At 53.2% G+C, this 23,940-nt stretch overlaps 1 protein-coding gene across 3 annotated transcripts in view; it reads left to right on the top strand.

The window, feature by feature from the left end:
* The window catches only part of PACS1 (phosphofurin acidic cluster sorting protein 1), a 90,217-nt gene extending 76,083 nt beyond the window's left edge, over positions 1–14,134 (top strand). For all 3 annotated transcript variants that reach the window (XM_043970946.1, XM_043970947.1, XM_043970948.1), the window contains exons 11-24: positions 5,296–5,379; positions 6,173–6,288; positions 6,401–6,536; positions 6,983–7,087; positions 7,432–7,538; positions 7,940–8,094; positions 8,183–8,293; positions 8,716–8,818; positions 8,901–8,943; positions 9,437–9,479; positions 9,612–9,747; positions 11,524–11,750; positions 12,330–12,449; positions 12,784–14,134. In XM_043970946.1, the coding sequence (XP_043826881.1) occupies positions 5,296–5,379; positions 6,173–6,288; positions 6,401–6,536; positions 6,983–7,087; positions 7,432–7,538; positions 7,940–8,094; positions 8,183–8,293; positions 8,716–8,818; positions 8,901–8,943; positions 9,437–9,479; positions 9,612–9,747; positions 11,524–11,750; positions 12,330–12,449; positions 12,784–12,899 (1,602 nt within the window). In that variant the 3' untranslated portion in view covers positions 12,900–14,134. The remainder of the gene's footprint in view (positions 1–5,295; positions 5,380–6,172; positions 6,289–6,400; positions 6,537–6,982; positions 7,088–7,431; positions 7,539–7,939; positions 8,095–8,182; positions 8,294–8,715; positions 8,819–8,900; positions 8,944–9,436; positions 9,480–9,611; positions 9,748–11,523; positions 11,751–12,329; positions 12,450–12,783) is intronic.
* The last annotated feature ends 9,806 nt before the right edge of the window (positions 14,135–23,940 follow it).

The following is a 23,940-nucleotide window of genomic DNA, read 5'->3' as shown; positions in this document are numbered from 1 at the left end:
TGGTGGCCACCAGGTGGCACTGCCCTACCCCATAGTCCCTCTCCCAGTTGAGGCTCTAGCTGCTGGTGTGTGGGGCTGGGGGTTGCAGGGGCTGCCAAACCAGCATCACAGCCTGGTGGGGGCCATAGTGTGCTGACGGAGGAGTGGTGCCAAGAACCACGTTCTTGGCCTGCCTCCTCAGCCCGGCAGGACAGAGCCCCAGGCCTGTGGTCAGAGATGAGGCAGAGGGCAGCTGTCTGCACCAGTGGAGGAATCCTAGCAGCCAGGCCCATTGGTGGCCAACTGTGGACCCCGTCTTAATGCCTGTGTGTACGCGCACACATGTGCATGTGTGTGTACATGAGTACATGTGTGCATACTGAAAAGGCGACACTTTCAGAGCAGCGCCTGGGGCCCTGGCAGAGGAGACTCTTTGGTGGGCATGGGGTATGCCATGCCCCCCAGCCTCCCTTCACCATGTTTGCAAAGGCCCCACTCCCAGAACTGCTTGGGCCTCAGGGCCAGGCTAGGGGCACATCTGTCTGACTTCCAAGCCCCAGCTGAGTTTGAGGGACCCAGGGGTAAGCCACAAGGGTGGGATTTTTGGCCAGAGCTACCCTTGGAGTCCTCTTTGGTCAGAGTTTGACATCTCATCAGGTTCGGAGGAAGAAAGCTGCCCTCTTATTTTTAGTGACACCTTCCAATCCAGATTCCTATTATGTGGTCCAAAAGAGCCAAAGAAACCGGGGCCCTTGACCATAGTCGGTCTTTCCCTCATGGTTCTCTGGGACTGGCCCATGTCTGGTGTGGGTGAAGTACTTGGGGATCCTTCTTAGGAAACAGAAGGCTTGAGCTTTGAAGTTTGTAAAACAGAGAGGGCAGCTCCGTGACTGAGCGATGCCCAGGTGGGCTTGGCTTCCACAGGGGCTCTTCTTTGTTCCTGTCAGCTTCAGGCCTTTCCGCTCATTCCTAGGTCTCCTTCCTCCGGCCTCCAGCTCCCCAAAGCTGTCCCACACAGGATTCCCACTGGTACATGGCCATCCCAACGTCCAGTTTTCCCAAGCAGTCAGCCTGCAACAGCCATCGGCTCCTGACTCAGGGCCGATCCACTAGTCTGAAGGGTTCTGGTCCAGTGTTTCTGATGGAGGCAGCAGGGCATGCAGTCTCAGAGTAGGGGTTGCCTGATCCAAAATGTAATTTTTCACCAAATGTTACTTAGTTTTAAAAACCCTACTGGATATATCCTTCCTCCTGCCTGGCCCCTGACTCAGTCACCCCCCCAGGCTCAGTGCCTTAACTGGGGGGGTCAGGCACATGCTCCCCAGGGGACTGCCCACCTGCCAGAGGGCCAGAGAGTTGGCATTTATTAATCCTTTAGACATGGAGAGGAGCACCAAGCCAAGCTGACTCCCCTGGATTCCAGAGGCTGCTGCCCGTGGGCACAGCTGTGCCGCTTCCAGAGCCCTGCAGTATTTTCTCCCATTGAGAAAGTTGGGGTCTAGTGGTCTGGGAAGCCCAAATTCACAGCACCTTGTTAGCAGACCATCTTACCAGGACCAGGCAAACCCATGAGCTCTGATTACTGGAGATGTCGTCCCCCAACGGTGCCTCCGTTTCTAAGCCTGACCCAAACTCTCCCAAAAGCCCAGGGATCTGAGAGCGACTAGACCTTGCCTGGTGAAGTCCTGTATTATCGCTGTTGCTATTATTGTTATTAATTATTATTGTTATTATTAACCCCCCCATCATGTGCTCGGCTTGCCCGTTCACCTCAAAGCAAAGCAGGCCCTCTCCCTACTTCTCCTTTTGAGAGGTTATGCCATCACATGTGGGTCTTCTCTTTATCAGGAAAACAACAGGAGCTTCCAGTCCATTCCTTCCCTTCTCTGTTTTCCCCAGTACCCAAGAGGGCAGACTGCGTAAGGCCAGAGGGAGGGGAGGGAAGAGCCAGCAGGGCCCGGGTGAGGCTCTGCTGTGATTTCTTAGTCTCAGAGGCGGGGGCCCAGTTGTTTTGTTTATAAGAAATGTCTAAAACTCAAGGGCAGCTCCTCTGGATCAAGAGACAGAATGTCCAAGTGGGAGGCCCTTGTCCCAGCCCCCCAGAGGTCCCGGGAGGGGAGCAGTCCAGCAGGAATGCTGGGGTTGTCTCTAGGATCCAGGGGCCCAGAAGGAAGATAACAGCTGTTTGTAAAATCGGAAATCAACCAGGAGCACCTTTTAGTGCCGACTGTGTGCTAAGGCCTGGGCAGGCCGCTCGAGATACAAGGCAGACTTTGAAGCAGGGGAGGCTTTCCTGCTAAGGCGTGGGGACGAGTCACTGAGGCTGGTCCGTGAGAGGGGGGCCGAGGTGGCCAAGAGGGAGGCACCAGAATGATCCAAGTAGGGGAGTGATGTGTGAAGGCAAAACCGGAAGCAAGGAGAATAATTTCCAGGCTGTCGAGGCAGCCCTGGTGAGAAGGGACAAGGCTGGAATGCCCACTGTGCGCCAGACACTGCGAAGCCCTTTGCAACCTTGTGAGGAAGGGGCTGCCATCATCCCTGTCTACAGGTGAGGAAACTGAGGCAAACAGAGATGTCTGAGGCTGCTTTGAACTCAGCTTTTCCTGACTCCAGGCCCAGGGTTCTCTCCATCCACTGAGCCACCTAGCTGCCTCTGATGGCCTGAACTCGGTGGTAACTGGGTGAGAGGAGGTGGCCCCCTGGTAGAACTGAGTCTGGAATCAGGAAGACTGAGTTTAGGTCTAGCCTCAGACTTGTAAAGGCTGGGTGACCACCACTTCAGTCTGCCTCAGTTTCCTCATCTGTAAGATGGGGATAATAGCATGTGAACATCCACTGGGATAATTACTGTAAGGCATTTAGTATGGCACCCAGCGCACAATAGGTGCTTTGTAAATGCTATTACTATTACTTCCATTAGTCAAGGAGGATTGGCTGGGAGACAGAAACAAGGCTTGGCAGCCAATTGGGTGAGTGAGAGTGCAGAGCCCGGGATGCTGCTGAGGCAGTAAATCTGGGTGGCTGGAATGGTGGTGACGATGCAGAAAAGACCTGCCTTTGGAGCAGCCTCCCCTGTTGTGATTGACACATTGTGAGTGTGGGGCCTGCCTTCCTTCCTTGCCTGCCCCGCCCCTTCCAGGTCCTAACTAAAATCCTGGCTTCTCCAGGAAGCCTTCCCAGCCCCCCTTCACTTCAGTGCCTTCTCTTTCTTAATTTCCTAATTATATTCTGCATGTTTGTTTGCTTGTTGTCTCTCCCGGGAGATGGTAAAACCCCTTGAGGGCAGGGCTCTCTTTTTTCCTCTTTATGTGGGCACTCAGTCAGGCACTCAGTAAGTGACAATGGATTGATGATGGGAGTTTAGGGGAGAGGCTCTGCCCAGAGGCAGCAGTTCAATCCATGAGAGCTGCTGGGATCACCAAGTAAGAAGGTAGAAGGGAAGGAGGGTGCTCAGGGCCGAACCTGGGGCCCACTCACACTTGGCAGATGGAACACAGGGGGTGACCCCAGTGATGGAAACAGAGAGGGGAGGAGAAGTGAGGCTGGGCAGCAGACAAAGGCTGTGCAGTCAGGATTGCAAACAGACCGTCAGATTAGGAGGTCATCGGTAACTTGTGGGGGCTGTGCAAAGGGTCCTGGGAACAGGAGCAGAAGCACCCAAGTACAGGCAGCTTTTTCTAGGAGTTTGGATAACAAGATGCCCACAAGAGGTGCCAATGGTGGAAACTACAGGAGCTCTCTCAGGAAGGGGGTCGTGGCTTTAGGCATCAGATCCTGAGGGGTGCAAGGTTCTTCCAGACAGTGAGGGGGTGGGATGGAGATGTGCCTGTGAGATGGGGGAGGGAGTGGCAGGTGCAATGCGAGGTCCTCTACTGGGGGGTGGGGGGGAGGCAGTGGATAAAGCACTAACCCTGGATTCAGGAGGACCCGAGTTCAAATCAGGCCCCAGATACTTGACACTTACTAGCTGTGTGACCCCATTGCTGCCCCCCCCCCAAAAAAAAAAGAGAGAGAGAGGGTGTGGGAGGCTCAGGAAGAGAAGATTGGGACAGCCAGGAGGGAGATATAAAGTAATAGCCTTGCCCAGTGAGGACCCAGCTGCAAAGAGATGACATGAATTGGCTGTGGCCTCTTCCTCCAGTGTGTGTGGAGGAACCAAATCTCTAGGGCCAGGCTTTGGCGCCTGCAGCAGTGGGACCAAAGTTTTAAGAAACTGGACAGTAGGGGGCAGCTAGGTGGCACAGTGGATAAAACACTGGCCCTAGATTCAGGAGGACCTGAGTTCAGATTTGACCTCAGACACTTGATACTAGCTTTGTGACTCTGGGCAAGTCACTTAACCCTCATTGCCCCTCCAAAAAAAAAAGATATAGGAGTGGTTAACCAAAAAAAAAAAATTTTTTTTTTGGGCAGGGCAATGGGGGGTTAAGTGATTTGCCCAGGGTCACACAGCCAGTGAGTGTCAAGTGTCCGAGGTCGGATTTGAACTCAGGTACTCCTGAATCCAGGGCCGGTGCTTTATCCATTGCGCCACCTACCTGCCACCCAAAAAAAATTTTTTTTAAAAGAAACTGGACAGTAAAGGATTGTGTCAAGTTTGGACAGGTTCACTCAGGGCTTGAGGTTGGGAAAGCAGGAGACTGGCCAGAATGGAAGGATGGAAGGAGAAGTGGTTATACTGGACAAGAAAATTCCTTGAGAAAAGGGTTCCTGGTCATAGAAATGGAATTTGTAGCTAATGACCAAACTAACTGAACCCCCTGAAAGGAGATAGAAGGTGTCCTGGAAACTGCAGGGGGCCGTTAGAGGTTAGGAGATTTGAGAGAACATTCATTAGTACCCACATTTCCGTTCCTCACCCTAGGGCAGGACTTGGGGCGGGCATAGAGGAGCCAGTAGGTAATGGCCATAGAGGGAGAGTCTAGAAGGGGCGTTGTGGGGAAGGGGTCTTCTTCCCCTTTGCTGACTGCCCTGGGGGGAGCAGGCCTGGGATAGGGGCGGGCAGGAGGTGAAGCTCTGGGCTGGTGTGGGTGGGCCCCAGAGCACCTGGGCAGCAGGCTCATATGTGACCAGGGAAGGGAAGATGCTGGTCTTCCAGAATCACCCCTCCTGGGCACCATATGGGATGAGGGCCCCGAGAATGGGGCTTCCTAGGTGACAGCAAGAGGAGCGACCTGTGGGTGACTCGGGGCTGGGCTTTCCAAAGGTGCAGAGACCTTTCACTATCCTCCTGTCTCCACAGGCTCTCGGTGAAGATAGAAAATGAATGTGAAATGTTTTCTGAAATAGTGTAACTAATTCTTGGGGATTTCACAGATGGAATTGACTGCTCTGGACAGAGTCAAAGCTACTTCTTGGATCAAAAACCCAGATGACAGTCTGACCGAGAACGATCCTCTGGTATGTATGTGTCAGAGCCCTGTGCTTTGGCATTTTTTGGCATCCTGTGATCTAGAAGTCAGAGGCTCCGGGCTGTCGCCTGGGTCTCCATGGCTGGCAGGCTTTCCTCTCCCTGGTGACCCATCTTTGCCCTCACCCCAAGGTCATCCCTTCCCCTTTCAGTCCCACCCCGGCTTTTAGTTGGTGACTGTGGGTTTTTTTTGGTTTTTGGTGAGGCAGTTGGGGTTAAGTGACTTGCCCAGGGTCACACAGCTAGTAAGTATCTAGAGTCTGAGGCCGGATTTGAACTCAGATCCTCCTGAATCCAGGGCCAGTGTGCTATCCACTGTGCCACCTAGCTGCCCCGGTGACTGTGTTTTACCTCCTTTGGGGATGATCATTGTGTCTGCCACCATCTTGGGTTCTAATTCTCCTTGAGACATCTGACAGCATAGAGGGCTTTGTTTGACAACCTTCCCATGATGGATCTTGAGCAAGGCACAGAATGGGCGAATGCTTCCAAAGTCCTTTGGCCTGGTCGTTGAGAACGTGCAGGGCAGTGTCCAGTCTGCAGAAGCCTTCCTTGTCAGTTATGACAGAGTCCTCCAGCTGGTGCCGCAAGGCATCCCTGCAGAAAGTACCCCCTTAGGGGAATAGGAGGGTCCCGTTGGGTGAGGTCGGCTTCCTCCCGTGCAGGTGGAGCCTGGGATGCTGCCCCCACTGGGCAGCTCTGTATGGTCCCTCCGGAGCTCCTGTGGGAGCTATTGAGGCAGCGGGGACAAACAGCATCTTCTCTTCTCCCCCTCTGTGACAGGATATCAGCGACCAGGACATGTTTGGAGATGGCAGCACCACTCTGGTTGTGCCAGAGAAAGTGAAAACACCCATGAAGTCGGGCAAGACAGATCTCCAGGGCTCGGCCTCCCCCAGGTACCTGCAGGCAGAGCCAAGCCCTGGGCCTAGCCTACATGGTGTACCGTCAACCTGCCCCCTTGGTAGCTGTAAGATGTCACAGACACCTTTCTCTCCCCATCTCTGGCAGCAAAATGGACGGGGTGCACACACCCAGGCAGAAGAGGGGCACACCCCTGAAGGAGCGGCAGCTCTCCAAGCCTTTGAGCGAGAGGACCAACAGCTCGGATAGCGAGCGGTCCCCTGACCTTGGCCACAGTACCCAGGTAGGTGCTGGGGGGGCCCAGAGACCTTGGGGTGCACACAGATCACAACAACGCTAACGTTCCCGTAGGCCTTTGGGGCTGCAAAATGCAGGCATCTCCCAGCTAGAGAAGTACTCTAGACATGGGTGGTGTTGGGTTAACACATTGCACAAAGAGGACACAGATGTAGGGAAGTTCACATAGGTCTCATCTGCACAGCTCCAAGGTGTGAGGCTGGACACTCCCAGTTCTGACACAATGTTGTCTGCTTGGTAAAGGCGTGTCGTGATTCTGTCTGAGCAGGCTGGACTGTCCATTTAAGCTGGTAGTCAAGGCCTGGTGACTGGCTAGCTGGGTGAGAAGATCTCTGGGAGTCTGGCAGCCTGCAGCTGCCCCCTGCTTCCCTAACCCACCATGGGTCTGTCCCCATGGGCCCTGAGGGAGCACATTTGCCTGTCTCTGCCCAGATCCCAAGGAAGGTGGTGTATGACCAACTGAATCAGATCCTGGTGTCTGACGCAGCGCTCCCTGAAAACGTCATCCTCGTGAACACTGCCGACTGGCAGGGCCAGGTGAAGGAGGGGAGGGACCTGGGGGGGGTGGGCACAGCCCTCCATGGTCCCTAACACCCTCTGAGCTTCTGACCGGGCCTTGGACAAAGATGGCAGTGCTGAGTCGTGGCGGGTCCGAGGACAGCACCTTGGGAAGTTGAGGACGACACCTACACAGGCAGGTCTCCAGAGTGCCAAGCCTCAGGAGGAGCGGCTCTCCCGGGAGGCCCCCCACACACACACACACCCTCGATCCCTCTCCAGCCCTGCAGTGGGCCGTCCTGCCCCCAGGCGCCTTTTGGGCAGAGTCAGGGACTCTCATTGCCCTGGCCCAGCCTGACCTGGCCCTGGGCTTCCCTTCCCAGTATGTAGCAGAGCTGCTTCAGGACCAGCGGAGGCCCGTGGTGTGCACGTGTTCCACGGTGGAAGTCCAGGCTGTGCTCTCAGCCCTGCTCACCCGAATCCAGAGATAGTAAGGCTTCTGACCCCTGCCCTGCTTCTCTCAGGATCCCCTCAGCCCCCGTGTCCTGCGCCCACTCTGGCTTGGTCATTAGCTCCCTGGATAGAAGGTCGGTTGTTGAAACCAACCATCCAACCCCTGTAGTTGGAGACTTCCTGACACCTGCGGGTGCCTCCCTTTCCCCCAAGGACCCTGCCCCCTAGTGGCCCTGCCCTACCCACCCAACCCCAGTCCCCACCAAAGAAGCCAAAGGGGACAGGTCCAGGGTTCTCCACCTCCACCGGCTCAAGGGAGGGAGCTGCCAGCCTGGCGCGTTCCTGCTCCCCGCCCTGAGTGCCAATCAGTAGGACCCTCCCTGAAAGACGCCCCTGGCTGAGCAGCCTCTCCAGGGGCCTCCTTACCATCCTCCCCAGCTGCAACTGTAACTCCTCCATGCCAAGGCCCGTGAAGGTGGTGGCTGTGGGCGGGCAGAGCTACCTGAGTTCCATCCTCCGCTTCTTCGTCAAGGCCTTGGCCAACAAGACGTCCGACTGGCTGGGCTACATGCGTTTCCTCATCGTGCCCCTGGGTGAGCTCGGGGGCTGCTGGAGGGGGGGGGCAGGGGGAGGGCTCCTCAGGCGCCCGTCCTGAGCCGGGTCTGCGTCTCCTCCCGCCAGGTTCTCACCCTGTTGCCAAGTACATCGGCTCGGTAGACAGCAGGTACAGCAGCGCCTTCCTTGACCCTGCCTGGAGGGACTTGTTCAGTCGCTCAGAGCCCCCGGTGGCAGGTAATTCCCCTAAGGAATCACCACTGGCGGCTGGGGTGGGGGTGGCAGGGAGTCCCTTGGAGCCCCAGGAGGAGGAGTCTTTGTTCCCAGCTCGGGCCCAGAGGCAGCAGGTGCTCTTCAGAGAGCTGTGGGGGTAAGCCTTAGGATTCGGTCTAAGTCACACTCTCAGTCTGGGCCCTCGGGGTACTGAGTCTCTTGGGGAGCTGCTGGGGACCAGGGGGCTCAGCAGCATGAGGAGGAAGCACTAGAGGTGACTCAAGCTCACCAGGCATGGAGCGGGAGGGCGGACCCCAGAGGAAGTGATGGGCGGGGGTCGATTGCTAGGATGGTGGGTGGCAAAGTCTCTGGGCACTTTGATGACCTGCCTTGGCCACTGCTGCTGGTCCCCGGTAATTGGCCCTCCCTGCCATGCTTCTCCACAGAGTCACTGGATGTAGTGGGCCGCGTGATGCAGTATGTGAGCGGGGCTGGCGTGACGCACCAGCTGCCCGTGGCGGAAGCCATGCTGACCTGCAGACACAAATTGTGAGTGCCTATTTTCCCCTTCCCCTCGGAGTGTCCTGGGAGCCCCCAACTCACAACACCATCTCTTCTTCTCTCCCAACAGCCAAGATGAAGATTCCTACCAGAAGTTCATTCCCTTCATCGGGGTGAGTCGTCCCTGGTGGCTGCCCTTCTCCACCCCCTCCCACACTTGCCCTCGGACCTTCAGGGCTCTCCTTTTTTGGGTCCCCAGACTTCCCCGACCCAATGTTATCATAGAGCGATTCTTTCTTTTTTGGTTTGTTTTTGTTTTTTTGGCGGGGCAACGGGGTTTAAGTGACTTGCCCAGAGTCACACAGCTAGTAAGTGTCAAGTGTCTGAGGCCGGATTTGAACTCAGGTCTTCCTAAATCCAGGGCCAGTGCTTTATCCACTGCGCCACCTAGCTGCCCCATCATAGAGCAATTCTTCACCTGGCCAGGCCCTGTGGCATTTGCTGGCTGAGGAGGGAACCGAGAAGTCCCAGAACAGTAGCCATCTGTCTTCTTAGGGGTGATGGAGGGAGGGCCGCGGTGGCCTTTTGCCCCAGCAGCAGGAGGACAGAGAGGACACCTTCTGGCCTGGGGGAAGGAGCTGATGCCCCTTTTTTCCTTCACTGCAGGTGGTCAAGGTGGGCCTGGTGGAAGACTCCCCGCTCACAGCAGGTAAGATGAGGGTGACCCTCAGCCTCCCATGGGTGGGTGTGCTCCCCACTGCAGGGTCAGAGCCGGGAGGGACGGTGGCCTCTTCACTCCAGGAGGCAGAATGATGGGCAGCGATTCTCTCTCCCCCCTCAGGTGATGGTGATGACACGCCAGTGGTCAGCCTCACTGTCCCCTCCACATCCCCACCTTCCAGCTCTGGCCTGAGTCGGGATGCATCGGCCACGCCCCCTTCTTCCCCATCCATGAGCAGCGCCCTGGCTGTGGTTGGGTAAGCATGGCCCCCGGTCGTGCTGGGCCGCCCCTCCCCTGCCCATTCTCTGCCCCTGTCCACCTCAAGGTGAACCTGGCAGGAGTGTCACAAGGAATCACTCCAAGGGTACCTGAGTGTTCTGCCTCCTGGGTACAGATGGGTAGGGGCCAGTCCTGTGATTGTACTGGGAGAAGGAACTTCCCGAGGAAGGACACCCCCTGCCCAGGCGAGCGCTGGCCCCTCCTCCCTGGCTCTGGGGCCAGCTCTGTCCGCTGTGCCAGCCTGGCTCCAGGATATCTGAAGAAACAGCCCTCTGCTGCATCTTTGTGGCAGGCCTTCCCACAAGGCCCCCGGCCCGGGCTCAGGCCCCTTCCCCAGGGGCTTCTCTCTGCCTGGTTTGTAAGGGATGTGGATGGCTCCTGGTCTCTGCATCCCTCGCACACCTGAGGGAAGGTCTATATTAGGGAGAGGGCCGGCCCTGCAGGGGAGCCCCCTCGCCTGACAGCCCTCCCAGAAGCCTCTGGTCAGCACCACTAGCCTTGGCCCTTCGCCTTGACCTCCTCTTGGCTTTGCCCAGCCTGGTGAGGCGGCCCCACCTGGCATGCCTCCATCTCCCTCCATTGTCTGCCACCCCCAGGTTCCTTTAGGAGGCAGTGCTGGGCGGAGGAGGCCTTTGTGTCCCTGCTCCCCTGACTGTCTCCGCCCCTCCGTCCTACCTTCCTCCCCCAACATGGAGCAGGAAGGACAATGTAACAGGAACCTCGGCGGCCTGTGTTCCTCTCAAGTCTGACACCTCCTTTCAGGAAAACATCAGCTGCTTTCCCCCCTTGGTGCTAAAATTATCCTGGAGCTCAAGGTGCCATAAAACAGGGAGCGTGCAGGAGCGCCTCCCTGAGAGGGGGCTGTGCAAGCATGTCTTGTGGCTCAGCCTGCACCAGCCTGCCTGCTGTCCATCGGCCCACTGCCCCTCCCACCTCACGCCTCCATCCCTGCCTCTGCTGAAAGCCTTTCCTGCCTCCTCTTTATTGTCATCACTGGTACCTGGTGGAATGGTTGTGGCTGTTCTCCGTAGCCCCTGGAAGCAGAGATTCTGGGAAGGATAAAAGGCTGCAGGCACCTTCCAAATCTTCTCCCTACCTCTCCAGCCGAACCCCACCCCACCCCAATCTGCCAGACAGTCCCAAACCACTGAGATGACCGGGTCACTCCCCTACTCAGATATCTCTGTGGCTCCCTAGTGCCTCATCAACCTCCCCACAGGCATTTTCTTTTTCAGCATGTGTAAAATGAGGGGAATTCCACTAGAAGGCCTATGATGTTGGCTGAAAACTCTGGTCCTGTGGCCAGCCGTCCTGCTTACCCAGGATGCCTTGGTGGAAGGGGCCCCTCACACCTGGAATGCTGGTGGTGTCCCTACCCTCCTCCTCGCTCTGACTCACGCAGGAGACCCCATGCCCTCGTGCACACACACAGGGCACTCGCGGTGTCTCATGCACTCACCCTGTCACACACACTCCTGCCCCTCGAGCCATGCCACTTTCACCAGCTCCCAGCAGTGCCTGAGCTCCGTAGCTTTTCAGCAGGGCTGTGTCCAGAGGAGGGGCTACATCCCCCGTCCCTCCCGCAGTCCCTTTGAATGTCCTCCATCTGCCTCCTTGCAGTTTCCTCATCCCATACCTTGGCCCACCCCCAGTAGAATGGAAACCTTTTGAGGGCAAGCCTGCTCCAGAGGAGTCGGCCGGTGTCGTTAGGTGGAACCCAGCCCAGCTTATTCTCTTTCCGCTCTGCCCTCAGGAGTCCCAACAGCCCGTATGGGGATGTCATCGGCCTGCAGGTCGACTACTGGCTGGCCCACCCCGGGGAGCGGCGGAGGGAAGGTGAGAAGCGGGACGCCAGCTCTAAGAACACCCTCAAGAGTGTCTTCCGCTCGGTGCAGGTGTCCCGGCTGCCCCATGGCAATGAGGCTCAGCTCTCTGGCACGATGGCGATGACCGTGGTCACCAAGGAGAAGAACAAGAAAGGTGAGTGGGGTCACCCGGCTCTGTGTGGGGACAGGCCTGAGCCAGTGTCCTCAGGGCTCCTCTGCAGGGATGAGGAGCCAGGCTGAGGGAGACAAAGATGGAGCCTGGGAAGCCCCAGGTCAGAGGCTAGAGGGACCAGGGTCCTGACCTCCCATGGCTACAGCTTGGGGCTGGCAGGATCCAGCTTGGAGCCCTCGACCCCTCCTCGAAGCCTTTCTTTGGCCCAACCCTCAGGGCCTGTCATGCCAATGCCCCCTCAGGGTTCTAGGTCCCCCCCTCATTGGACACAGCCGGAGAGCTTGCATGTGCCATGTTCCCAGCAGGGGTGTCAGGGCCCTGGCCATGATCTCTCCCGTCTGGGTCTGTCTCTCTCCTCCCTGCCCAGCTCTGGGGCTTTATTAAGACCAACACAGGCTCCCCTGACCTTTCTCGCCACCCCCCTCTCGCACTCTGTGCACTCTGACTGCATGTGGGCAAACTGCGGGGCCCTCCCTCTCCCCCCCGGGGAGTTTGGGCATGCGAGGAAGGGAGGGTGGGCGCTGCCGCGCCAGTGGCCCTGACGGGTGGCGTGCTTCACAGTGCCCACCATCTTCCTGAGCAAGAAGCCTCGAGAGAAAGAGCTGGACTCCAAGAGCCAGGTCATCGAGGGCATCAGCCGCCTCATATGCTCAGCCAAACAGCAGCAGACCATGTTGAGAGGTAGGATGGGGTGGGGGGCTTAGAGGAGCTATGGGGAGAGGAGCCCAGGGCTGCCACGTGCCCACGGTCCTCGCCCCTCCCCCGTATCTTCTCCTACCCCTGAATGCCAACAGTTCTCTTCCCCCCATTATCCCCAAGTACCCATGGTCCTCACCCCCAAATCCCCCCTACCCAAGTGCCCACAGTCCTTTCCCCCATTGCCCCCCAAGTGCACGCGATCCTCTCTGCCCATTGTCCCCCAAGTGCCCACAGTCCTCGCCCCCGTCTTCCCCTGTCCCTGAGTGCCCATCCCCTCCAAGTACCCATGGCCCTCACCCCTGTCTCCTCCCTTCAGTGTCCATTGATGGTGTGGAGTGGAGTGACATCAAGTTTTTCCAGCTGGCCGCTCAGTGGCCCACCCACGTCAAACATTTCCCAGTAGGCCTGTTCAGCAGTAACAGGCCTACCTGACCACCTTGCTTCCTGGCCAAGGACCCCACTGTTCTCCCTTTGTGTCGTCTGCTGGTCCGGGGCACCTCCTATGGGGGGGGGGGATGCCGGCAGGCCTGGGGCCACTCCTAAGGGACACTGCCACTGGGGAAGCTGGTCACTCCCCCCACCCTCCTGTACCTACCCCCTACCCCCCACTTGGGCCCTGAGCCTCCTTCTCAGGCACCCGTCAATCACTGGAATTTAAAAACTCTTCTGAGGGGGCCCCTTGAGTAGACCCCACCCCCAGCCCCTGGGGCCCCAGTCCAGCCAAGGGAACAGACCATTCCTGGCCCCTGCCTGGTTGGTTACCCATCTCTGCATTTAAGGCCACTGTCTCCCAAAGTTACTTGTCCCACCTCCTCCCAGGCTGGGGTCCCCCTCGGGTCCCCAGCCCTTTGTCAGGAGGCAGTTCACTGCCCTCCCTGCCCCGCCAACATCATCTCTGCCACAAGCCAGCTTGGCTTTCCCAAGGGAGAAGCAAGGGTCAGCCCAAGTCCACAGGGGCAGAGCCGGGCCGGCCTCCCAGTAAGAGGGGGCAAATCAGGTGGCCGCTCCCCCCATCTCCTGGCTGGCTGGGTAGAGAGGTGAACTGCTCTCTGCCCCCCAGTGTCCCCAGAAGTGTCCCTGTCGATGTGTGTGTGTGTCTTTGAGAGCTCATTGGCTTCTGTTCCCCGATGCTCTGCCCCTGCCCCCGCAGTGTGATTCCCATGCACTCCAGCTCCTCTGCTCCCAACACTCCTGCCCACATTGCAGCCTTGTCCTGCCTCTGCCAGGCTTCCTGCCCTGGCACCCCAACCCAGCTGTCAGTCTTCCCCCTCCTCTCTCTGTGAGCCCCCTGCCCTAGGGAGCAGCCTCCCAGATGGAGTCCAACTTGCGCTCAGATCCCCCAGCTTCCTTCTCTCCTCCTCATGGATGCAGATGTCTGAACCCTAGCTTCTCCCTCTACCCCCCTGCCCCGGGTGCTTGGGCTACAGAAGTCAGTCCTCCAGTGTCTGTCCACCAAGACCCCCCCCCCCCCCCAGCACAGGTTTGGACAGAACTTTGTTCTGAAAGGTGTCGTCCTAGCTCAGCTTCCTGCCCCTCCTGTCCTGTTCCTCAGTCCTGCTGTCCAAAGCACCTGGCCTGGGCTCAGCTGTTCTCCTGGCTGGGGCCGTGGCTATGGGGGGAGTCGCTGTTGGGTTTTTCATTCAATAAACTGGTGATTTCTTACCAGCTGCCTGGGATTTTGTGTGTCTCCTCTGCCAGTGCTAGCCCTTAGCTCTTACTTCAGGGAAGGGGAGGACATGGGAAGCGATGGCTTGATCCTCTCACAGCAACCCTTCAAGGGAGGTGCCAGGGCTCTTCCCCCTCCCAATCCCCCCCGTCCTCCCTCCCAGCAGTCAGGCCAGTGCAGACAACTTCTGAGGATTCTTTGGGGGTGATGCTGTTTGGGGGCTTGTAATGGAGACACCATGATCACCACAGCCCTCAGTGCAGCTCCCTGCTGCCTGTGCAATTAATTTTTTTTTTTTTTTTGGTGAGGCAATTGGGGTTAAGTGACTTGCCCAGGGTCACACAGCTAGTAAGTGTCAAATGTCTGAAGCCGGATTTGAACTCAGGTACTCCTGACTCCAGGGCCGGTGCTCTATCCACTGCACCACCTAGCTGCCCCTGTGCAATTAAATTTTAACCCTGACCCTACATCCCACTTCATCTCCCACTGTTCCCTACATATATGCCCATCCAGGCCTGCCTAGTCCTCTTGCCTCCTTTCTGCTGTTATCACTTGCTACTCGCCCTCAAAGCCTCAGCTCAATTCCCATCTCCTGGAACTTTAAAAGTAGATGCTCAGGGGGCAGCTAGGTGGCGCAGTGGATAGAGCACCAGCCTTGGACTCAGGAGGATCTGAGTTCAAATCCAGCCTCAAACACTTGACACTAGCTGTGTGACCGTGGGCAAGTCACTTAACCCTCATTGCCCTGCAAAAAAAAAAAAAAAAAGGTAGACGCTCAAGTCTTCCCTGACCTTATGTGATTGGTAAATCTGACAGGCACCTTCTGACACTTGGTAATATCCAATATTCTAATTGATTTCTCTGCTGTTCCCAAATCCTTAGAAGCACTGATAGATTGTGCTAAGATGTAGAGGCGCTGAGTACAGGTCTTAAGGCACAAAGAAGCCTGCCACCACTTGGCTATCCACAGGCACTCACAGAGCAGAGGAAAAACCAAAACGGCCCTCAGTCATGAGGGGCCCTCTTTCTTTTCATCGGTAAATCCGTCACGTAGTTAAAAGCTATATTAAGGGCTGACTACATGCAAGTTTATAGCCTGCTGTGGACCCAGCACTTAATACAGACTGTATCCCCTCTACAAAGCCCAAATGAAAAAGCAATAGAAAAACCCTTGCTCTCCAGTTGTCATTTTACTGGGGGAGACATCACCAAAAGGTGATGGTGCAGAGATATGTGAAGAGCTCCAGGCATGAGGTCCTGCCCGGTGGAATGGACATAACTGGAAGCAGAAGACAAAGGCACCTTCTTGGCCCAGCGGACGGGTGGTTCTAGGTTCTCTCCAAGAGAGGCAAGTTTTCTTACGTACCAACAACTCAATGAGGAATGTTTCATGTTGCTCCTGCTCAGCATATATGACGGGACCATCACAAAGTAATTGTTGCTTCTGAGCCAATACCCATCGCCAAGGATTAGGGACAGGGCAGAAAATGTCTAAACAATTCCATTAGACCCTCCATTGTTTTGGGGTGATTTCAATGCAAAGGCGGGCATAAGCAAGGATGGTAAAAAAATATGTTGGAAAATATGGCTGAGGATTAAGAAAGAAAGGAGTGTGAAGTCAGGGAGGCTACACAGAAGCTTTACACCTCTATATAATAAGTACTTTATTCCAAAAAAGAATCGGGAAGTGTCGAATATTTTTGTTGTTGACTTGTTTTTCAGTCGTGTCTGACTCTTCATGACCCCATTTGGGGTTTTCTTGGCAGAGATACGTTGCAATGCTCTGCCATTTCCTTCTCCAGTTTATTTTGCAGACGAGGAAAGTGAGGCAAACAGGGTTAAGTGACTTGTCCAGGGTCACACAGCTACTAAGTGTCTGAGGCCAGATTTGAACCCATGAAAGTTAGTCTTCCTGACTCGAGGTCCAGGGCTCTATCCACTACACTATATAGCACCAAATAATGAAACTGACCATATCTAAAGAGCCCTTAGTGAATGGGGGTGGGGATGGGGATGGGGATGGGGATGGGGAGGGGGGGGGCGATGTGTCACTGCCAATCAGTCGTCTGCACATTGTCTTCAACCATTGCCTTTTTAGAACAAAGATCAAAACCAAATTAGAAGAAAATAAAAAATTAATAGGTGGAGATAAGCAAACTTGAGACATCTAAGCAAACTTGATTCTAAAACACTTGAAAATTCCTATAGAAGTTTGACCTATTCTGCCTCTTAAATGAATCTTCTGTGCTTTTGCTCCCACTTTCCATGGGAGAAAAGGAAAGAGTTGGCTTAGTGGATTTTGGCTACTGAAGTAGGTCGGGTTGAATTTGGGGAGAATTTTGGCAAAATTTGGGGAAAATTAGTGGAAAAAGTTGAACCCTTGCCAGATCTAGGTGCTGGTCTGCGCCTAGATTATAATGGTGCAGAATAAGGGAAGATTTAGGAGGCTAGTGAAGGATTAAGGAGTGTGAGCAAATCAAGCTGAAGAGGAAGACTCCAGAAAGGTAGGGAGAAAGTAGCCGGCAAGATAAAAGGTTAGGCAGATGATGAGAGAATTTAATTGGTACAATGGATGAAGCGCCAACACCTTAAGAAATGATAGGGAAAATCTCGACTACTATGGAGAAGGGAAAGTGGGCGGTGACTTCCAGCCTACGGCAACAGTGATATTCCTTCCATAGCTGCGGGTCTGTTATCTGGGTTCCAAGTGTAGGCTGATCTCCCTCCTGGAGGAAAACACAAAGGGACTGGAAAAACAGCTGTCCACACTCCAGGTTGTTGGAGAGAACAAAGGGCTTCAGAATGAAACAGAAGGAAGAATTCATTGGGAAAAGGGGGGAAGGATCTGAGGTAAGGAGAGGAGATTTTGTCCTTCTCAGAATGATGGAGAATAGAAGAATGCTACAAAGAAGAGAGAAAAGGAAAAGGAAAGTAGAGCTGTATTCGAATTTAAAAACAGATTGGACCACTGTCCATCAGAGAGAGAAATGGAGGGAAAGAGAAGGGAGGAAGATGTGAGAGAGACAGAGATGTGGATGGATAATAACATGGGGAAAAACATTTGAGGCTTCTCCTAGAGAGGACAGAGCTGAGTACCTTGAGAAGAAAGAAGCCTTGAAAGGTCCTTGCAGAGCCACAAAAGCAATCAGATGAGAGGACATTTAGGAAGGACCGGAGTAAAAGAGACAGCAGGGATTCAGTACAGAAATAGCTATCTGCAGACCTGATAATGACAAGAGAGAGGTCTATTGTCCTCCTGGGGTGTATGTCCAAGATGTGACAACAACCCTCCCCAAGCGTATCAAAAACATGACAAAAACCCACTTCTGGTCATTCATGATCAGAAGTAATGGCAACAATTATGAAGAATTGGGTAAGAAGGTGAAGAACATGGAGGTACAGGCTCTTTTCCTCATTGTTGCCCTCTGAAGGCAAGGAATGCAGAAGAAGAAACTGAATTGAAGCCAAGCGGCAGTTTGAGAATGGGACTTGGATTTCTGCTTCAGAGCTTACAATAAAGGGTCGTGCCTAACTGTGGCTGGTAAAAGAAAAAAATATTTGCCAGATGTCATGCAAATCTAATTAAAAGGGCTTTAAACTGAAGGGGAAAGAAAGTAAAAGGGAGGGAGGAAGGGAGGGAAACAATTCCAGTATACATAATAAACTGAATATGTCGAAACAGAACTCATTAGCTTCTGCCCTGACCTCTCCCCACTCCTACCTTCTCTGTTACTGTATATAGTTACCTTTTTTTTTAATTTAGTAAGGCAATTGGAGTTAAGTGACTTGCCCAGGGTCACACAGCTAGTAAGTGTCAAGTGTCCGAGGCTGGATTTGAACTCAGGTCCCCCTGAATCCAGGGCCGCTGCCCTATCCACTGCGCCCCCTAGCTGCCCCTCTGTTACCGTAGAGGACAAAACTCTCCTCTGGGTCCCTCAGGCTTGAAACCTAGGAGTCAGCCTGGATTTCTCATGATCTCTCCCCCTCTCCAACATGAGGCTGAAACCTGTTGACTGCACCTCTGACGCTGCTCCCACCCTAGTGCAGACCCTCATCACCTCATGTGTGGAATGTCTCAATAGCCTAGGGCTGGGCCTGCCTACCTCAAGCTTCTCCCGCCTCTGGTCCATCCTCCATTTAGTCGCTAAAGAGATTTTCCTAAAGCACGGATCCAATGATGTCACCCCCTCTCCCTTACTCAACAAACTCCTGGGGTGCCCTGTCTCCAAGATCTAAAAATGCTGTTTGGCCTTCAGAGCCCTTCATCACCTGCCCCCTCCTAGTTTTCCAGTCTTCTTACACCTTCCTCCCTGACACCTACTCTTATATCCAGGGACCCTTGTTGTCAAGAAAAGGGAGACAGCTCTATGTCAATGTGTGGAGAGTGCCAAGGATCTGTGCTCAGCCCTGTGGGGCTCAGCGTTTTTATCAAAGAATTGGATAGAGGTTCAGGTGTTCTCATCATCACCTGTGCAGATGACATCAAGCTAGTGCACTGGACAGCAAAGCCAAGATCTGGAAGCTGTCCAGTAGAATGGGAGGCCTTGAGAGATAGTGGCTTCACCGAGGTCTCCAAGCAGAGGGTGGGTGTCCACCTGCCTGCTGTGCTAAGCAGGGCTTCCTTTTCATGTGTGATTGAACTAGAGGGGGCTAAGGTCCCTTCCACCCCTAATTCAGTGATTCTCTCATTTAAATCAGTCAATTCAATGAAGGGAGAAACCACCAACCAAGCAAGTGCCTGGCGCTTGGTAGCAAATGCTTGTTCACAGCTTTACTTGACCTGCTTCCTCAATAGTGAGGAGTGACCTTCAAGGGCATCTAAACAGGTGTAGAATGTGAAGAATGATAAAATAATGGGATTTAAGGCCCACCTGGAGATGAATCTAAACTGATTGAATTAAGTGAGAGTGATTGACTGCTGATTAGCCTCATTCAAGTTAATTAGATTGTAACCATACCTGGCCATCCCTTAAGAAGGTATTGTTCGGGGTCAGCTAGGTAGCACAGTGGATAAAGCACCGACCCTGGATTCAGGAGGACCTGAGTTCAAGTCCAGCCTCAGACACTTGACACTTACTAGCTGTGTGACGCTGGGAAAGTCACTTACCCCTAATTGCCCCGCAAAAAAAAAAAGAAGGTATTGTTCTCAGAAGCTAACTCAACTGGAGACCACCTTCAAGTCCAGTGAACCAATAGATTTGGATGACGCTAACCGATCAGCTTGAAGCAGTGTAAGGACCGCCCCTGCTCCGGACCTATCAAAAGCTTCCACACTCAGTTTGAAGAGAGTTCGTGATTGAAGCAGGCTCCTGATGGAGGACTTGAGGAAGAACCCGACCAGGCTGGAACTCTAGGCTTCTATTAACTTTCTGAACTCCATGTGAATACTTGGTATGCTTTAATAAATGCTTAATGCCCAAAGATTGATGCTAAAGCTTCTAATTTAAGGCGACCACACATTTAGATTTTTCTTGGGGGGGGGGGGAGGGGGAGGCAATTGGGGTTAAGTGACTTGCCCAGGGTCACACAACTACTAAGTATCAAGTGTCTGAGGCTGGATTTGAACTCAGGTCCTCCTGAATCCAGGGCCGGTACCCTATCCACTGCACCACCTAGCTGCCCCCACACATTTAGATTTTAAACATCACAGAGGAAAGTGGAAGGTTATGAGCAGGAAGCAGGAAGAGTCCTCACTGATGAGAGCTCTGCTGTAGCCAAATACATTCAATGGGTTGTATAGTCAGGGAAAAGACCACTGGACTTGAAAGCATGAAACACCTGGCTTTGAATCCAGTTCTGACACTCAACTGGCTGTGTGACCTTACACAAGTCACTTAACCTAAGTCTCCTTTTCCTTATCTGTCCTCATTTCTACCCAATGCTGCTATCCACTCTCCAGACTTCTATGCCTTTTCCCCATCTCCCCATCTGCCTTCTCAAGCCAGAGATGCCTCTGCCTCTGCAGCCCTCAGTGAGTTACTGCCCTGAACCTACAGTTTAGGGAGTGTCCAAGCCAGCCATGGTCACTTCTACTGACCAGCATTGCTCTTGACCCAACACTTACACCTTGTCCCTGATGGGGTTCCTACTACTACTTTTTTTTTCTTGAGACAGTCAGGGTTAAGTAACTTGCCCAGGGTCACATTGCTAGTTAAGTGTATGAAGCTAGATTTGAACTCAAGTCCTCCTGACTCCAGGGATGGGTGCTCTATCTACTGCCACCAACTAGCTGCCCCTTCCTCCCACTTTTCAGCTCCCTTCTCTCTCTCTCTCTCTCTCTCTCTCTCCATGTTTTATTTATTTTATTTTTACTCTATGGAATAAAAGAAGCATTTCCATAGTATAATAAAAAAGATGATTGCACATGAAACTTCCAATCTATTATGTACAACTTGCTATTCTTTGCAAATATATAATAAAGTTATCATGTGCATTTCTTCCCCCCTGCCATAGCTACCATTAGACACAACTGTGTGTATCACTTCCTTTGTAATTAATTTGGGTATTGGTAATAATAGAATAAATACAATGGCAAAAATGAAAAAGTCCCTGACCTCAGGGAGCTTACATTCTCTCAGGGAGACCTACATATGTAAACATATATGCAATGCATACAAAATAGATGCAAAGTAGTTTTGCTGGAGGGAAGAACCAGCAGCTGCAGGCATCAAGCAAGAATTCAAGGAGAAAGTAAAGGTTTCTAAGAAGCAGAGGTGAAGAGAGAGGGCATTCCAAGCATGGGCACCAGCTGTTTCAAAAGCCTAGATACAAGAATAGCTTGGAGCTTAAGGACCAGCATCCAGCAGTTTGGATGCATTTTAGTATGGGAGGAAGTACAATATGCAGTGAAGCTGATGCAGTGAGGCTGGAGCCAGACTGTAAAGGACTTTAAAAGAAAAACAGAGGTTTTTCTATTTTATCCCAGAAGCCAAAAGAAATCACTTAAAGTACGATGCAAAACTTCTTAAAGTGTGGGCTGTGACCCGATATGAGGTCACATAACTGAATGTGGGGGTCAGAAAAAATTTGGCAACAGTAAAAGGTTATGTTTACCTATTTTCTACACCTATATATCCAGGGGAAAATAAATATTTTATGGGTGGAAAGGGGTCACAAGTGGAAAAAGTTTAAGAAGCTGTGGTATAGGACCAGCTAGGTGGCACAGTGGATAGAGCACCAGCCCTGGAGTCAGGAGGACCTGAGTTCAAATCCGGCCTCAGACACTTAACACTTACTAGCTGTGTGACCCTGGGCAAGCCACTTAACCCCAATTGCCTCACCAAAAAAACAAAAACAAACCCCCAAAAAAGCTGTGGTATAGAGTGGGGGAATCACCTGGCAAGATGCTTTGGCAGCTGAGTGGAAGATGCATCTGGGTGGGGAGAGCATAGAGGCAAAGAAGCCATTGAGAGGACATTGTGGTGGCAGCTAGATGGGACAGTGGAAAGAGCACTGGCCATGGAGTCAGGAGAAACTGAGTTCAAATCCAACCTCAAACACTTGACACTAGCTGTGTGACCCTGGGCAAGTCACTTAACCCCAATTGCCTCACAAGAAAAGAAAAGAAAGGGTGAATCCAGATACCCTTACGACCCCAAATTTCTGAATGACCGAAAGATTTCCAACCCTCAGCAAATGGCTCAGTCACCTCGAAAACTGCAATGAGGAGAGGACATTGTAATAGTCCAGGGAAAGATGATAAGGGCTAAGACAGTAGCAGTGTGGATAGCAAGAAACAGCCACAAGTGAGAGGGCATGGTGGAAGAAACAACAAGATTTGGCAACTGATCAGATATGTGGGGTGAGGGAGAGGGAAGAGTGGAGGATGAAGACAAGGTTCAGACCTTGGAGATTAGAAGCAAGGCAATGCCAAAAGAGAATTTTTTGTTGCTGTTCAATGAGTCAGTCCCGTCTGACTCTTTGTGACCCTGTGGACCACAGCACACTAGAAATCACAAAGTGTCAAATCGGGGTAGGTTTGAAGAAAAAGATGAGCTCTATTTTGGACATATTAGATTTGAGATAGTTATAGGACCTCCAACTGGAGGTATTCAATAGGCAGTTGGTGGTGTTGGGTATATATATCTGGGGATCACGTGTATAGAGAAAATAATTAAACCGGTGGCAGTTGATGAGATTGCTAAAAAGAGAACCAAGGGACAGAGGGGCAGCTAGAAGTCAGGAAGACTCCTCTTCTAGCCTCAAGCACTTACTAGCTGTGTGACCCTGGGCAAGCCACTTCACCCTGGCTGCCTCAGTTTCCTTCTCTGTAAAATGAGCCAGAAAAGGAAATGGCAGCCCACTCTAGTATCTCTGACAAGAAAACCCATTTGGGTCAGGAAGAGTCAAACACAACTAAACAACAAATATTTCTGTTCCGTCCCAACTTCCATGTTCCCATGCTTCATCTTGGAGTGGAGGTGACTCTGGGTTCTATATTTCCATGGCAGTTGTGCTATGGCTTGTTATCTTGTGTTGCAAAGGCTTCAAGGCCAATCCCAGTATTTAACATGCTTGTGGCTTTCTGAGGATGAGCCCAAGCACAAGGGAGAGGCTCATCACCACCAGGTGGTGGCCAGCTTTTTTGGCCATGTCTACAACACCCTGGTAATGAGGAAAGAGGTGTAAGACTAAATTCCACTGGGGGACGCTAGGTGGCGAAGTGAATAAAGCAGCGGCCCTGGATTCAGGAGGACCTGAGTTCAAATGCTACCTCTGACACTTGACACTAGTGACCCTGGGGACAGTTAGCCCTCATTGTCCCGCAGAGAGAGAGAGACTCAATTCCACCTCAGTGGTGGCAGTGCCAAGGTGGTAAAGGGAGGCAGAAGGTGCTGAGCATCCCACAGTTATTAGATTGCCTATAAACAACTGTACTCCAAATGTAAGTCATTTAAAGAGAGGACGGCTAGGTATGGATGGAGTGTAACCTTCAAGCCTGTGGGGATCAAATAAGATGATGTATGGAAAGTGGCTTGTAAACCTTAAAAAACGGTATGAATGTTAGGTGTTTCATTCTGCTTTATGTGTGCAAATAAACCTTCTCTGTCCCTTAAGACTACAAACTAGCCCCTAGGGAACGAAAATTGCCGAATAAGAGGGACGGCGCAGGCTTTTATTAGGAGAAAGAACATTTACAAAACCAGAAGACGTTCTACACATGTTCCTGTTGTCTCTCTGAATAGAAAGGTGCTTAATAAGTGCGTATGGAGGGAATGGGGCTGAACTAAAAGAATCCTAGAACCAGAACTGGAGTAAACAATATCCTCGTGAAGTGTATGAGAGAAAAAGATGCAAACATCCCTCAAAAGTCAAGAAAAATGGGGAAAAGTTCCGGGCTGGGTGGGGTGGACTGTGGGGAGGGGAGGGGAGACAGGCCTTTGAATTGCACTTCTGGGAAGACCTATAGGAGGGAACAGCCGGCAAACAAACTCGGAAATCACAGATCCATGGAGGTATGGGGTCTGGAGTCTAACCCGACGAGGGGGCCAGCCGCAAGGTCATCGGACACGCCAGGTGCAAGAAAGCTCTGCTTTAGGTCGGCTCGGCGGGGAGCCCGCAGTGGCTGGAGCGAACGGAGCAGGGGCCCCAGCAGTGACGCGGCAAAGCCCTAAGGATCCCCAGGGGGAGCACGAAAGCGGCTCCTGGGGACGCCGGCCAGGTTCTGGCCGACGAGGCGGGGACAGAGGGTGTGGGCGGCGTGTCGCGCTCCTGCGTTCGGCTCAGTCTCCGAGACTGTGCCGGTTACACTTGCTGACAGACCCGCGGGCCGCTGCGGCCAAAGGGCAGGAAGAAACTGACTGTGCG

The sequence above is a fragment of the Dromiciops gliroides genome, chromosome 6 (genome assembly GCF_019393635.1).
Source record: "Dromiciops gliroides isolate mDroGli1 chromosome 6, mDroGli1.pri, whole genome shotgun sequence".
In the NCBI taxonomy this organism is placed as follows: domain Eukaryota; kingdom Metazoa; phylum Chordata; class Mammalia; order Microbiotheria; family Microbiotheriidae; genus Dromiciops; species Dromiciops gliroides.
Note: the sequence above shows the minus strand (reverse complement) of the source record. Positions and strands in the feature narration are given on the sequence as shown.